The sequence below is a fragment of the Gigantopelta aegis genome, chromosome 13, assembly GCF_016097555.1.
Source record: "Gigantopelta aegis isolate Gae_Host chromosome 13, Gae_host_genome, whole genome shotgun sequence".
Classification (NCBI taxonomy): Eukaryota; Metazoa; Mollusca; class Gastropoda; order Neomphalida; family Peltospiridae; genus Gigantopelta; species Gigantopelta aegis.
In genome coordinates, this window is record NC_054711.1 from 24,760,811 (window position 1) to 24,777,377 (window position 16,567).

At 38.5% G+C, this 16,567-nt stretch overlaps 1 protein-coding gene across 1 annotated transcript in view; it reads right to left on the reverse strand.

The window, feature by feature from the left end:
* Window positions 1–545: 545 nt before the first annotated feature.
* The window catches only part of LOC121387730, a 40,944-nt gene continuing 24,922 nt past the window's right edge, over window positions 546–16,567 (reverse strand). Inside the window, exons 7-8 of the mRNA XM_041518927.1 lie at window positions 10,356–10,459; window positions 546–2,143 (exon numbers count right to left, since the gene is read on the reverse strand). Of these exons, the coding sequence (XP_041374861.1) occupies window positions 10,427–10,459 (33 nt within the window). The 3' untranslated portion in view covers window positions 546–2,143; window positions 10,356–10,426. The remainder of the gene's footprint in view (window positions 2,144–10,355; window positions 10,460–16,567) is intronic.

Here is a 16,567-nt window from a genome sequence, read left to right on the forward strand (position 1 = left end):
TTGTTAAACTCACTCTGGGTGAAAGCCAGTACCGGGATACAAACCCAGTACCTACCAGCCTCAACTCCAGTGGCTAACCACTATACAGCACCAAGGGCAGTAATGAAGGAAGGAAATGTTTTATTTAACAAGGCACTCAACACATTTTATTTACGGTTATATGGCGTCAGACATATGGTTAAGGACCACACAGATATGGAGGGAGGAAACCCACTGTCGCCACTTCATGGGCTACTCTTTTCGATCAGCAGCAAGGGATCTTTTATATGCACCTTCCCATGGACAGGATAGCACATACCACAGCCTTTGATGTACCAGTCATGGTGCACTGGCTGGAGCGAGAAATAGCCCAATGGGCCCACCAACGGGGATCGATCCCAAACTGTCCGCGCATCAAGCGAGCGCTTTACCACTGGGCTTCGTCTCGCCCCTGGGCAGTAAGGAGTTCAAAACACTAAATGTCAGCGACGTCATATATATGACATTTGTATTTGTTATCGCATTCTTGTATTTCCAATGTCATGTACACATTAATGAAAATAACTCAGTCAGTGCAGTTTAAATGTATTTAATACAATAAAACTCTTATGTCATAATCGGGGAACATTTTGTTCAGTATTATCATGTCGCAATTTGCAACGCAAGTTTCAGAGATCGCTACACAATTTAAAAATATTAAACAGTAGTTGCTATCAAGTTTTAAATTGACTAAAAATATTGCTAATCTAGATTTTAAAAGAAAATGTTTCCTGATAATGAATGATAGTACATCGCAGTGAACAATAACGTGTTGTGTTGCAGATAAGAGTGGCATGGGACTGTTTGTCTATAAAAGGCAGTGGAGTGATGCAACGACGAGATTCTTCATGATAGCTGGGAAGAGAAATTCATTGTGTCTGCTGGGAAGAGAAATTCATCACAAGATTTATCATGATAGCTGGGAAGTGAAATTCATCACAAGATTTATAATAGCTGGGAAGTGAAATTCATCATAAGATTTATAATAGCTGGGAAGTGAAATTCATCATAAGATTCATCATGAATGCTGGGAAGAGTAATTCATCATGATAGCTGGGAAGTAATTAATCACAAGATTCATCATGATAGCAGGGAAGAGAAATTCATCATGATAGCAGGGAAGAGAAATTCATCACAAGATTTATCATGATAGCTGGGAAGTGAAATTCATCACAAGATTTATAATAGCTGGGAAGTGAAATTCATCACAAGATTTATAATAGCTGGGAAGTGAAATTCATCATAAGATTCATCATGAATGCTGGGAAGAGTAATTCATTATGATAGAAGGGAAAAGAAATTCATCACAAGATTCATCATGATAGCAGGGAAGAGTAATTCATCATGATAGCAGGGTAGAGAAATTCATCACAAGATTAATCATGAATGCTGGGAAGAGTAATTCATCATGATAGCTGGGAAGTGTAATTCATCATGATAGCAAGGAAGAGAAATTCATCATAATAGCAGGGAAGAGAAATTCATCACAAGATTCATCATGATAGCAGGGAAGAGGAATTCATCACAAGATTCATCATGATAGCAGGGAAGAGAAATTCATCATAACAGGGAAGAGTAATTGATCATGATAGCTGGGAAGTGTAATTCATCACAAGATTCATCATGATAGCAGGGAAGAGAAATTCATCATGATAGCAGGGAAGAGAAATTCATCATGATAGCAGGGAATGAAATTCATCACAAGATTCATCACGATAGCTGAGAAGAGGAATTTACTGTGATTGCTGGGAAGAAAAATTCATCGTGATTGCTGGGAAGAGAAATTCATCACAAAATTCATCATGATAGCCGAGAAGAAAAATTCATTACAAGATTCATCATGATAGCTAAAAAGAGGAATTCATTATGATTGCTGGGAAGAAAAATTCATTGTAATCGCTGGGATGAGAAATTCATTGTGATTGCTGGGAAGAGAAATTCATCACAAGATTCATCATGCTAGCTGGGAAGAGATATTCATCACTAGATTCATCATGATAGCTGGGAAGACATTCATCACTATAAATTCAATCATGATAGCTGGGAAGAGAATTTCATCACAGTGGTGCAGCATGATGAATACTGTACTTCTTGATCTTCACAAATCAACTAGTCATCATGAATTCTGAAAAGAGATTTTATCATTTATCACAAATTAATCCACTAGCATAATAATATTTTTTGTATTGCCAAAAAGGGGGATCAATCTCATGGACCATCAATCTACACATATAACTTGGTACAATATTTTAAAATAAAAGAAATTTATTCAAGCACTTAAGTCTTTGCAGTAAATGCAAAAGTGCTATTTAGGTCTCACTACACAGTTCACTTCTGGGTGAGAGTTCATTCATCATGGTCCACTATAGTTCCTAATTATGACACATGTTATGGTTCACATGTTTAATTCTAGGAATTGGAGAAGAATTAAAACAACATGTACGTTTAATGCATGGTAAGCCTTCTGACTGTATTTTGCCCATGTTATTTTGTAATATTGTGCATTGTAATATTGTGCATTGACTCTTTGGGACATGGGTATATAGCGTAAGAGACAGCCGGAGTGAATCAGTTAATGAACCATCTGTTCGGACCGGTACTACAGCCAGATGCGGTCATATAGCAAAAAACTGAGACGGAAATGTACTCAATTTTAGAGTGAAAATAAATGCTTATATAATGTATGTTCACAATGGTGTATGTTGTTAGTGCCAACAAGAACCCGTTGTATTGGCAATCTTCACTTGAAGTTAGGCAATTTAACATGGGTTTCAATGGCAGATGACATCTGTGTAGTGATACCTTAGCTTAAAGATTTCACTTCAACAGATCCATATCGTCAATGATATGAAAATGTGTTTGCTAGATAGTTATGCTAATACCCCTTTTTACTACCACAGCTTTTGTACTAACAGTGGGACACTAGTGAAAGCCATTGTGTCCAAACATGGGTTGATCCTATGATCCATCACACCTCAGGCAGGTGCTCTACCACTGACCCACAACCCTATATGTCTACACAGAGTTACTCACTTTGTGTGTCTGTTTCTACCACTGACCCACAACCCTACATGAATACACAGAGAGTTACTCACTTTATGTGCCCAGGGGACAGTATTTCGAAATCTGAGGTAACCGGAAGTCGGTTCACGTGGTTTTTACCTAGGTAACCGATTGTTCGGTTATGTGAATTATATTTCCGTAACCTGTGGATTACCTGATCGGTTACCTCAAAGTTACGCTGAAATTATATTTTAAATACATAATTTTTCGCTCAAACAAAGTTAAAACAAAGTACAAAAGAAAACGTTTTATAAAACAGTTTCTTTAATGATTGCAAATGGAAAAAAGTGACTTGTAGACGTTTCTTTTGTTTTCGTACGATCATAGCGTTGTAGATTTATTATTATTATTATTATTATTATTATTCAGCACTTGCCATTGGGATCGCAAAAAGTAATTTTTTAGTTGGCCGAATCTAAAAACCACTGTCCTCGGGCATCGGGCCGTATTCTAGAACCTCTGTGCAGCTTGTGGAAGTTAACACTATTGTAAAAGGACCAAATATCAGCCCAGTACTGAAACAAAATAGATACATTTGGAGGAAAAATGCCCATATCGTCGCTTGAGAGCTAAAAGGTCGTAAGTGGCAGATATGACCTAAAACATCTTTTTGCATATTTGTAATCGCCATCCCCGATTACATATTGTCACAAAAAATCGTAGCTGTGTCCCTAATAGCATCGCTTATACTGAAGGATTTAAATGGTCGTAAGTGAATCACAGATACCAATTTGCACGAAAATAGACGTAACTGACACGTACGACTTTCCTCCGATTTCCTTGCTGTCCATTATGTGAACACGACTGGTCGTATGTGGTAGATACACCCATTTTAAATACAGTTCGTTATATAACTATGTCTGACATAGGTCGTATGTGCCAAATACGATCCATATGCATTCATTGTTATCGGTTTGTGATAGAAATTACAAATGCGAAGTACAATGGAGCGTACATTATGTCAATATTTTTATGTGCTTGAATCCTAAAAATAATATAACTTTTGTCGTTGTGAGAGCCCGGTCTAATATGGGAAAAAAATTGATACTGCATGCAACGAACCATTTGGCAACAGACAAGAATCGTGTCTGTATATATAAATAGGAATTGCAGTAACATTAATGTTGGTATGGTTTGCAATTTTATGTGTACCATATTATAATAATAAACATGTTTTGGTGAATTGTCTTGAAAAACAAATATCTATTTTGAAGTTTTTTTAATCGAAGCAAAGTTTCCAACATAATTTGTATCCGTAGAAACAATTTGAACTCATAATAATGTTGTATGTGGCATATACGACCAAAGTGCAAGCATAATTACACTGATTTTGGATGTATTTAATTGTATGTTACGGTGATCAAGTTCCGTCTGTCAGCTGCCTTTGAAGATCTATAGGATTGCCCTAATGTAGGCATTATGGATTAACAATATTGCACATACAAACGCAATTGTAAGTTATCCAGGACAAAGTCCAGTAACAGAAGATAGTGTAATCAGACGTAAAGTGTAAAGGCGAATAAAGTGAATGTGGGCTCAACATAAATGACAGCAAGATCTATGAATTTTTATTAACTTTACAATTAACGAATATTTGCAACAGAATGTTGAACGCGAACATGACACAACACAGCACGCACAACAGGACCTGAACATGACATAGCTCACACAACAGGACCTGAACATGACATAGCTCACACAACAGGACCTGAACATGGCATAGCTCACATAACAGGACCTGAACATGACATAGCTCACACAACAGGACATGAACATGACATAGCTCACATAACAGGACCTGAACATGATATATAGCATACACAACAGAACTTGGCACATCAATGACAACAAGACCTGAACATAACAGCAAAAAGCTAAACATGAGAAAATAATCACCATAGAAAATGAACGAGACATAGAACTGGCGAAAGTTTATTTGTTTGTTTTGTTTAATGACATTACTAGAGCACATTGATTAATTAATCATCGGCTATTAGATGTCAAACATTTGGTAATTATGACTCGTAGTCATCAGAGGAAACCCGTTACATTTTTCCTAATGCAGCATGGTATCTTTTATATGCACTTCCCCACAGACAGGACAGCGCATACCACGGCCCTTATCCAGTCACTTGCAACAGAACCTGAACATGACATAGCACTCACAAGAAAACCTGCATATGACGCGGCACACACAAAAGACCCTGAACGTGGCATAGTACACACAACAGAACCTGAAGAACATGACAGAACACACATATAACATACCATGATCATGACGTAGCACACACAAGAGAACTTGAACATGACATATCACTCACAACAGACCCAGAAAATAATTTAGCACATGCAACAGAAACCGGAGGATTGATCACTTAACACTCAATAAAACACTGCACATAACATAGTCTGGATATGTCACTGAACACACATCATACATAACCTGGAGAGATCACTGAACACACAATAGAACTTGGAGAGATCACTGAGAGATCACTGAACACACAATAGAACTTGGAGAGATCACTGGACACACAACGGAACCTGGAGAGATCACCAAACACGCAATATAACCTGGAGAGCTCACTGGACACACAACAGAACCTGGAGAGATCAACAAATACACAACAAAACCAGGAATGTGCACTGAACACACAACAGAACCCGGAGAGTACACCCAACGCACAGCAGAAGCTGTAGGGGTTACTGTTCACTCAATATAACATGGAGAGGATCCTGCATACTCAACAGGTGTATCCCAAGCCAATAGGCTGCTAAACATAGTTTCTTCATTAAGGATACCAGCTTCAGTTTGCTTAACTATTTCGGTTTGTCTGTTGCACTAACTGATAAACCAGGTATTCTTGAAACTAGTGAAGTACACCCTGAGGCAGCAGAACCAGGAACTATCTGCAAAAGGACTCCCATGGCTCAAAGAACATGGAAAGAACACTGCACACAAAATGACATCAGCTTTTCTGATGACTCACCAGGAACGAACACTTGCCTAGAAAAAGAGGTTCTGTATGGACAAGTTGTCTGATTCTGATACACCACCATCAAACAACCAACATGGAGCACTACCATCACAGTGTTTCTGCCAGATAGAAATTCTTGGGTATGGCTCTATGGAATTGAATGGAACCACAGTCAACAGGGGTATGGTGGGTCCTCCCTTAGAAAGAAAATGGTTTACGTTTAGGGTTAGGATTAAGAAAATCATACAGTAATGATAAGAGTAATTAATTTTGTCAAAAAGTTCAATTCTGCAAAAATATTTGGGTATGGCACCATACCTTTTTACCCTCTGGCAAATACCCTGCACCAGACTTAGACAAAATCAGGGGTGGGTCAAAGAAAACAAAGATTTCACGAGACAGAGTAGTTTGATTTTATTTATCGTATTATTATTAACAAAAGTAAAATAACTTTTTTTTCACGTAATATTTTGTTTAAGCGGTGATTTTATTAATACGTACTTCTACTTGTATTCCTTTTTGAATGTTTGCTTCTAAATATGTTCTATTTACAAGCTTTCTCTTTTTAAAAATAAATATGTGATTTGCAAACTGAAATGTTTTACAAGTGATTGTTCTTTCAGAATAAATTTACTTGATATACTGTCGGTCGTAAGTGACACATTTAATCCAATCATGAGTCAATAATTGTCGTAACTACAACTATTTAAGCAAATAACTAAAACACCTAATATGCTATAAATACCGCAAATGTACAAAGAAATCGTAAATATGTTCAGCTTCCATTGTCATTAAAAGAAATTCGACATCTTAACTACTAATCAAGAAAAACAGTTTTCCTTCATTGTCTCGGCTTTTTAAAAATGAATTTTTATGCACTTACGTCCTTCTGGCTCTCACGCGACGATATGCATGATTAGACTAATAATTTTCTTTTATAAATAACAAATAAAGGCTACCATTTGTCATTGATATGTAAAATTTAGTATACAGCAGATTAAAAAAAACCCACCAAAAACTCAAACAACAAATGTCCAGTTCCTCTGAACTATAAAACATGCTACTCATTGGTGCATGATTAGATTAATAAAAATAAATCTTATAATAACATAAAAAGAAAGACCACAATTTGACACTGATATTTTGCAGTGGCGATGCAACTTTCACTTTATCGATGGTACTTCTATACTACAGTGACGTTCCAAATGTTTGTTATTTAAAGCTCATTATTCGATGTTAGTATTTTTCAGCTTTTGTGACATTTTTGCATTTTTGTTTACGTTAAAACCATTTTCAACCATTGTAGAATTATAGGTAATTCAATAGTATGTCTACATATATTCCTTTAGTACGGAAGCGTATTAGTGCCACCAAACGCAATAGAATGGCTCCAGATAATTTAGGCGCCTTAGCGGTCTGTGCACATTTCTTTAAAACTTTTGGCTCGACTCTATACTGAGCCTTTGGTCGCAAGTCACAACCCTTGCAATATACCGTTGTCTACTGGTTTGCCGCGCATCAAGTATCTAAAAATCAGTCTAAAACATTTGTCAGAATACTAGTAGTATGTCTGCATGAATACACGTCTTGTAATCATGAAGTCTGCAAGTTTTAATTTCTGAACGTCTAAAGATCACGACTAACGGATTTGCGCTTCGCGTAAATTTAATTTTGCGTAACCGACACGCGAACAGAACGACGGTTCGCGTGAAATATTGTGCCCTGTGTGCCTGTTTCTACCACTGACCCACAACCCTACATGAATACACTGAGTTACTCACTTTGTGTGCCTGTTTCTACCACTGACCCACAACCCTACATGAATACACAGAGTTACTCACTTTGTGTGTCTATTTCTACCACTGACCCACAACCCTACATGAACACATGAAGAGTTACTCACTTTGTGTGTCTGTTTTACCACTGATCCACAACCCTACATGAATACATGAAGAGTTACTCACCTTGTGTGTGCCTGTTTCTACCACTGACCCACAACCCTACATGAATACACAGAGTTACTCACTTTGTGTGCCTGTTTCTACCACTGACCCACAACCCTACATGAATACACAGAGTTACTCACTTTGTGTGCCTGTTTCTACCACTGACCCACAACCCTACATGAACACATGAAGAGTTACTCACTTTGTGTGTCTGTTTCTACCACTGACCCACAACCCTACATGAATACACAGAGTTACTCACTTTGTGTGCCTGTTTCTACCACTGACCCACAACCCTACATGAATACACAGAGTTACTCACTTTGTGTGCCTGTTTCTACCACTGACCCACAACCCTACATGAATACACAGAGTTACTCACTTTGTGTGCCTGTTTCTACCACTGACCCACAACCCTACATGAATACACAGAGTTACTCACTTTGTGTGTCTGTTTCTACCACTGACCCACAACCCTACATGAACACATGAAGAGTTACTCACTTTGTGTGTCTGTTTTACCACTGATCCACAACCCTACATGAATACATGAAGAGTTACTCACCTTGTGTGTGCCTGTTTCTACCACTGACCCACAACCCTACATGAATACACAGAGTTACTCACTTTGTGTGCCTGTTTCTACCACTGACACACAACCCTACATGAATACACAGAGTTACTCACTTTGTGTGCCTGTTTCTACCACTGACACACAACCCTACATGAATACACAGAGTTACTCACTTTGTGTGCCTGTTTCTACCACTGACCCACAACCCTACATGAATACACAGAGTTACTCACTTTGTGTGCCTGTTTCTACCACTGACACACAACCCTACATGAATACACAGAGTTACTCACTTTGTGTGCCTGTTTCTACCACTGACCCACAACCCTACATGAATACACAGTTTCTCACTTTGTGTGTCTGTTTCTACCACTGACCCACAACCCTACATGAATACACAGAGTTACTCACTTTGTGTGCCTGTTTCTACCACTGATCCACAACCCTACATGAATACACAGAGTTACACACTTTGTGTGTCTGTTTTACCCAGTCTGGAGCTCCACGCGGTAAGACGTGTTTGTTTCGCATGTGCACACTGCATGTGCTTTCGTGTGCTCGACTTGGGGGTCCTTCGTTTCGTTGTTTTTGTCAGCGAAATGAAGTTTTGTACTGGGATGTATGCGGCCATTGGAACTGATTGAACGCTGGAACGCTTCTCGTTTCGACAGCCTGCACCACCAGGTTGGATTCTTTTTTAGCGAGATTCCTTGCCTCCACGTCATTTCTCCGTCTGACTGTCGACTTGAAATTTTTCGTGACTCGTATGACGGCCATTCTGCAGAACGCCACGGTTGTTCGCGTTTAGTCTCTACATGTCCGAGCCTGTCCTAGCAGCACTGGAAGATTGACCGCCCCACTCTAAGAAGAAATAGGAAGTGGGGTCAGCCCCTACTACTCTTTTTCTAGACTTTACCTTGCTTTATAGTGATACCATCTTGTATCCTCCGGAGTCGGACCACTATACCAAACCATGACGACTGGACTATACCCTAGTCTGATACTCTCTCTCGTTCAGACGGATCTGGCTTCTCAAGATCTGTATTTCAGCACAGCACTACACCTTCAACGTCTATCGACTGTCAATCTAGGGGTTTTCTTGACGGGATGCAACCCATCTCGTCCCTTTAAGCTGTGCACCCAAACGGCCTTAACGAGGCCACTCGCGTGGACATATCGATCGGACTTTAAACTTTTAGATCTGCGTTCAAAATTTTATGTCGAAATTACTTCTTTTTTTAAATATTATTAAATAGTCCGATCCTCTCTTCTTTCTCTTATTTAATTTTGGACTGTCCTTCTAAAACGCTCCAAATTATATAAATATTCGGCCGAGCAGTCAATTCTTTTTTTTTTTGGCTTGTAACCTTTTTATTTTTTTTATTTATTCTATTAACTTTTTTACTAATTGCTATTTTCAAAATTCTGCCCATTTTCACCCCCCCCCCCCTCCATCCCGAGTCAGGCCACCGATCTTATCGGAGGTCGGACTCGGGATGCGCGTGTTCGAAACCCTAGTGGTATATGGGCACGTTAAACTAGTTATCATTATCATCATCATCATCATCTGTTTTACCACTGATCCACAACCCTACATGAATACATGAAGAGTTACTCACCTTGTGTGTGCCTGTTTCTACCACTGACCCGGTACCTTGGATTTAACATTACTGTCTGATACTGGCAAATTAGTACCTGTTTTTTGCTTAGTTCTGATAGAAATCCAGACTAATTCCTTGGATCTGACATTACTGTCTGATATTGGCAAATTAGTACCTGTTTTTTTAGTCCTGTTGGAAGTTCTGACTCATTCGTTGGATCTTACATTACTGCCTACTGTTGGTTAATCAGCAACTTATAACTGTTGTACTGCGCTGGGTCTAAAATAAACAGAATATATATATACAATTATACATTTAATATATACATGATCACCATGAAATATATAGATCTACAGAAACCATAAAAGTGATATTGGTGAAAAGTAATATTTTCACTATGTTTGTTATAGTGAAAATATAGGAATCATATTTATATTTTTTTATTTTATTGCCACAACTTTGTGTTGGTGGAACAAGTTTCTGCTTCAATTACCTCCCTTGGAAACTATACAGTCTATTTATTGAGGTCAATGTGCTTCATCGGGTTTTTTTTTAGTTCGATGATTACTAATGCATTTTACCTATAAAATGGGATATCAAGAATAATGAGGCCAAACAAAATAATAATATGTGGTTCCGTTTATACACATGCATGCCAAAAAAAGTAGGGTAGGCATATAATCTCAAATATTTAGGGTAGGTAAGTATTGTATAAACCTTTTTAAAAGACTGAAATATTTTATATTAAGATATACATGTATGTAGTAGAGATAAAGTCTTTAAAAAAGTTTAATTATGTTAAAGGGACATTCCGGAGTTTGCTGCAATTTTTAAGATGTGATAGACTAACAGAGACTTTTTATTGATTGTAATTACATATCAAATATATTTTTCTTCATGAAATATTAGTGGCTGTATACTAAACGTGTTTCTGATCATTCTAATATTTATACTAGGTTAAATTTCATTTTATTTCCTAAAATGAAATTTTTTCTTACGTACGAAATTTGAAGACAAAATCCAGTTTGGTCTTCTTACAAATATTAAGATGACCAGAAACACATTGAATATACAGACACTGATATTATAAACAAGAAAATATATTTATCATGTAAGTTTAATCGTAGAAATATTTTATTAGTCGGAAACATCTTACAATGCAATATACTCAGGAATGTCCCTTTAAATTTGGTCATACGATTAATATCTAGATGTACATGTATCTATATGATATAAAGTAAAATAATTAAACACCATGAAAAACAAACAGTCTTTAAATGGAATTATTTTTATATCTATATGACTATAGTCCAGTAAATTTATGGTCTGACCTCGGACAAATTACAACAGAAGGTTTTTTTGTTTTGTATTGTAGATATCACCTCACTGAATATTATATATCCAAAATAGGACAAAATCGGACATCCGGAAGTGGGCTAATTTGCATAAATCCAATATGGCTGCCAAAATGAAATTTGATGTCTTATAACTTATTAACGGCTGGTTTTAGACCACAAATATGCATATCAGTAGATAGAAATATTATACCTAAGAACCAAGTTAACATTTTAAAACGACACGTGACGTATCTATGACGTAATGACGCATGTTTCATCATTTTGTGTCATCGGGTCATCAATTTCACAATAAATAGTGTGGTTTATTTTTGGCACATTTGATAAAATCATCAATGAACAAGCTGATTTGGCCTTAAAATTGTACTTTTATCTATTTCTAGCGCTTTGTAAACGTCATGTGTGGTTTATGACGTCATTATGACGTATTTGTCATGTCAAACTGCAATATACTTGCATTTGAAAATAAGGCAAATAAATTTCGTTAAATCCAATTATTACGTCAAACTTTCTCTTCCTTCATGGATGATGTTCATTTGAGATGTGTTATATGCAGGGAAGAACTTGAAAATGGTACAGAGACAGTGAAAATCGGTGATAAAGGAGCTGCTGGTGTAAACAAGGCTAGTGAAGCTCGAGGTAACACGTCTATACAAGTTCAATCAGGACAAATATTGCATGTTAGTTGTTGTTTGAATTATTGTAATAAGAAAACTATTCAGTCTGCACTGAAAAGAAAACTTCAAGATGATATACCAGCGACCTGAACTCTTCGCTCTCACGAGCCTGAATTCACATTTTCGGACCACTGTTTTCTTTGTGGGGTGCGAATAACTCATGACAATACAGATGAAGAAGTCTTCATGGTAAGAACTTGGGATTTCCAAAGATCTATTGTCAAAGCATGCGATGAACGAACTGGTAATGACAAGTGGGCTGAAACAATTCGTGGACGTACTGCATTTGCTGTTGACCTACCAGCAGTCGATGCTATCTACCACCAGGTTTGCAGCGTCAACTTTCGGACGGGGAAACAAATTCCACTACGTTTCCGATATGACAGTGAAGGAAAAAGGGCAGCTAAAGTGGGACGGCGCTCCAGTATTTCACGTGAAGAAGCATTCCTCCAGGTTATTCATGAATTGCGTTACAACGACGATGAACAATCAACAATATCTGACCTTAGTGAACGAATGTCTGAGATATGTTCGGATCCATATAGTCCGAAATATATGCATCAAAAGTTAGCTGAACATTTAGGAGAGGGTGTAGTGATTACTACTATAAATGGTAAGGCAAATGTTGTAACATTCCGCACCACAGCAGTAAAAATTCTACAAAAGTTTTATGACAGCCATCCTAAAATGAATGATGAGGACGCTGAAAAGAAGAGAATCATCAAAACTGCCACAGAACTAATCAAAGCAGATATAAAAAGCCTAGACAGATCAAAAGCGTTTTACCCCGACCCTGTAAAACTCGGATCATTGGAAGCAAATCTTGGTTATTTGCCCAATTCACTCCGTCTTCTACTCTCTGGTCTGTTTAGTGGTAAGAAAACTGACCTGAAAGTCTCAACCATTGGTCAGTGCATAGTGCAAGCTACACAGCCAAGGGTTGTTATCGCACCAATTCCATTTGGACTGGGTGTACAATTACACCATCTTTATGGTTCAAGGTTTTTGTTAGACAGTTTATCGAACCATGGCTTGTGTTCCTCATACCAAGAAGTTTTGCATTTTTCTAAATGTGCAGCAACAGTTATTGATAATACTTTTTCGATTTCAGGGCACTTCGGGCATTACATTGCAGACAATGTAGATCATAATGTACGGACATTAGATGGCCATGGGACCTTCCATGGAATGGGGATTATAGTAGCAGTCACACCTGAGGTTCGGAGAAGGGCACTGGTCCCCCGACTTGCATTGGCCGATCAATGTGTTATTGCAGATAAGCTTGCAATCAGATATTACAATAAGTCGCTCGGAAAAGGCACTCCAATTCTCTTTCAGAAACAATCAGAAATAATTGCCAGTGACCCACTCTCCAATCTTGACCGTATCTGGAAAATATCGTGGCCTCTTCGTCCCAAAAGGCCAGGGTGGTCAGGACTGATGCAGGTAGTATGCACAGGTGAGCATCCAGGAAAATCATTGATTCATTTCCTGCCCATGATAGACATGGACCCCACCGATTTGACATGCATATATTCAACGTTACTCTTTGTTGTTTCTGAAAACCGCAGGCACTCTACAACCCCCATCCTGACGTTTGATCAACCACTGTGGTTCAAAGCAAAGAAAATTGTTATGAATGAGCAAGAAGGAAGTGACCTCAAGAGTGTGATCTTAAAACTTGGTAGTTTTCACACCATGATGAGCTACCTAGGATGCATTGGCCATTTGATGAATTCATCTGGTCTGAAGTCCTTGACTTAGTTTATGCTGACAATGCTGTGAATCACATATTAACAGGAAAAGCCTATGCCAGAGCTGTGCGAGCACACATGATGGTTAATGCAGCTTTGAATGCAATGTTTGTAATGCAAGCATATAATGTGCAACTGCCAGATGCTGAAGAATGCAAAACTGATGCAATTCAACAAAAAGAGGCAAGCGAGCTGCATCCAGATTTAAAAGAGGCACTTGGCATTTTTTATGCTCTTTTAGCCAGAGAAGTGATGGTGAATACTGCATGTAGCAACAGTATCTTTAGGAAGATACACCAAACGTTAGATGAGCAGAAATCAAAGATGACAAACACCAAAACAGGACAACTATGGCTTCAGTATATGACCATGGTTGATCTACTCCTCACATTCCTGAAGGCAGAAAGGACAGGTAATTTTCTGCTCCATTTGAATTGCCTTCAAAATATGTTGCCCTACCTTGTTTCTTCAGGACACTCTCATTACACCAGGTCAGCTCACATTTATATTCAGGACATGCTTGATCTTGAGAAAAACAATACACATGTTTATGAACATTTTCTCTCAGGACATTTTGTAATTCGCAGAAATGACAGGTTTTGGTCAGGTCTTTCAACTGACCTTGTCATAGAACAAGCGCTTATGAGGACACTAAAAGCAACTGGAGGTTTAACCCATGGTCGGGGTATGGAGGAATCACAGAGAACTCGGTGGTTGCTTTCTATGCCCGCGTGTGCAGAAATTAATGAATGCATGCAAGACCTTACAGGGGCGCAATACACCACCAGTGACCAGCATAAAGAGATGACAGACTCCAGGAAAGTCCGTGATTGCAAAGACACAAAGACGGTCTTGGAATTCCTACAAGATCATGATCCATTTCAAGAAGTGGAAACACTCCGTAACATTGCAACTGGTGTGGTTGCCGACAGTTCCGCTAATCCACAGAAAGCTGTTGAAGTTGGATCGGCTATTCTAAACAAGATGATTGGACAGAATGCCTTGGACTATTCTTTCAGGAAAATAGAGCAGGTCAAAGTGATGGGACAGAAGGCTGTTTCTGCAGGTGGTGAGTCAATAGTTGTAGACCCTCAACTCCTCTTTCAACGACTTTTAATTGTAGCAAAGAGCAACTGTGACTGTGATCTGAATGACTTATTCAAATTTGAACTTTCAAGTTCACCTACTTCTCTTTTTGATGAACACGGCCTTTTGAGAGAAGCAAACAAGGCACAGCTTTCAGATACCTTGTCAGTATTAGTTAGTGTAGACCAGCCAGTGCCATCCATGAATGAACCAATATATCACGTTTTAGATGGTGGATCTCTAATACATAGGCTACCATGGAAGAAACATGATACTTACGAGGACATCTGTGACATGCATGTTAGATATGTGGAGAAACATCATCCAAATGCTATCGTAGTATTTGATGGATACACCCTAGGGCCCTCTACTAAAGATGTGACACACCTGAGAAGATCAAATGGTACTGCTGGACCACGGGTATCTGTTGCTGCCAAACTGCCCTTGAAATCGAAGAAAGAACATTTCCTTGCTAACAGTCACAACAAGCAGCAGTTAATCGACTTGCTAAAAGAAACATTGCACAAAAATGGAATAAAGACAGTCAGCGCAGATGGAGATGCTGATGTTCTCATAGCAAAGACGGGTGTGAACTGTTCAATGTTGGGACCGACACATGTGATCGGTGAAGACACTGATATCCTTGTGCTTCTTTGTTATTATGCAAATAATGATTCAAAGGGGTTGGTCTTCCGATCAGACAGAAAATGTGCTAAGAGTAGGGTCTGGAATATTGATCTAGTTAGACGCACGCTGGGACAAGAGTTGTGCCAGATGCTGCCAGTGATCCATGCTATTGGTGGCTGTGACACAACGTCGAGGTTGTTTGGTGTAGGAAAAGGATCTGTTGTGAAGAAAGTTCTGAATGACAGTTTTTTCAAGTCTCAAATTGAGATACTTAGCCAAGGCTCATTGGCAACAGCTGATGTCAATAATGCAGGGGAGAAAGCACTTGTCTGTCTATTTGGGGGAAAGCAAAAAGAAACATTGGATCAATTGCGACTGAGAAAATTTTCAGAGACAGTAGCCACTAGTGCTTGTAGTGTTAAGGTACAAACACTTCCTCCAACAGATGCGGCCAAATATCACTCGCGCAGAGTTTATTACCAGGGTCAGGTTTGGGTTGGATCACAGCATGTCTTGAAGCCAACTGACTGGGGCTGGCTACTAACAGATCAAGGTTTTGAACCACGAAAAATGGATTTAATGGCAGCACCCGAGTTTCTGCTCAAAATAATACGGTGTCAGTGTAAAGGGGACTGCGACAGTCTACGCTGTAGTTGCAGAAAGAATGGTATGGATTGTTCCAGTGCTTGTGTAGGATGTAAAGGTACATCATGTAGCAACTCTTCTACTGGTTCCATAGATATTGACACCACACTGGATGAATCCGTAACCACATAGTGCTGAAAGGTAATGTCCAACTTCCTTCACAAACATGTATGCATTGATAAAAGTATTAACATAATCCCATTTTACGAAGCTCCAATTATTTCAGTGCTGAACTAGCTTCAT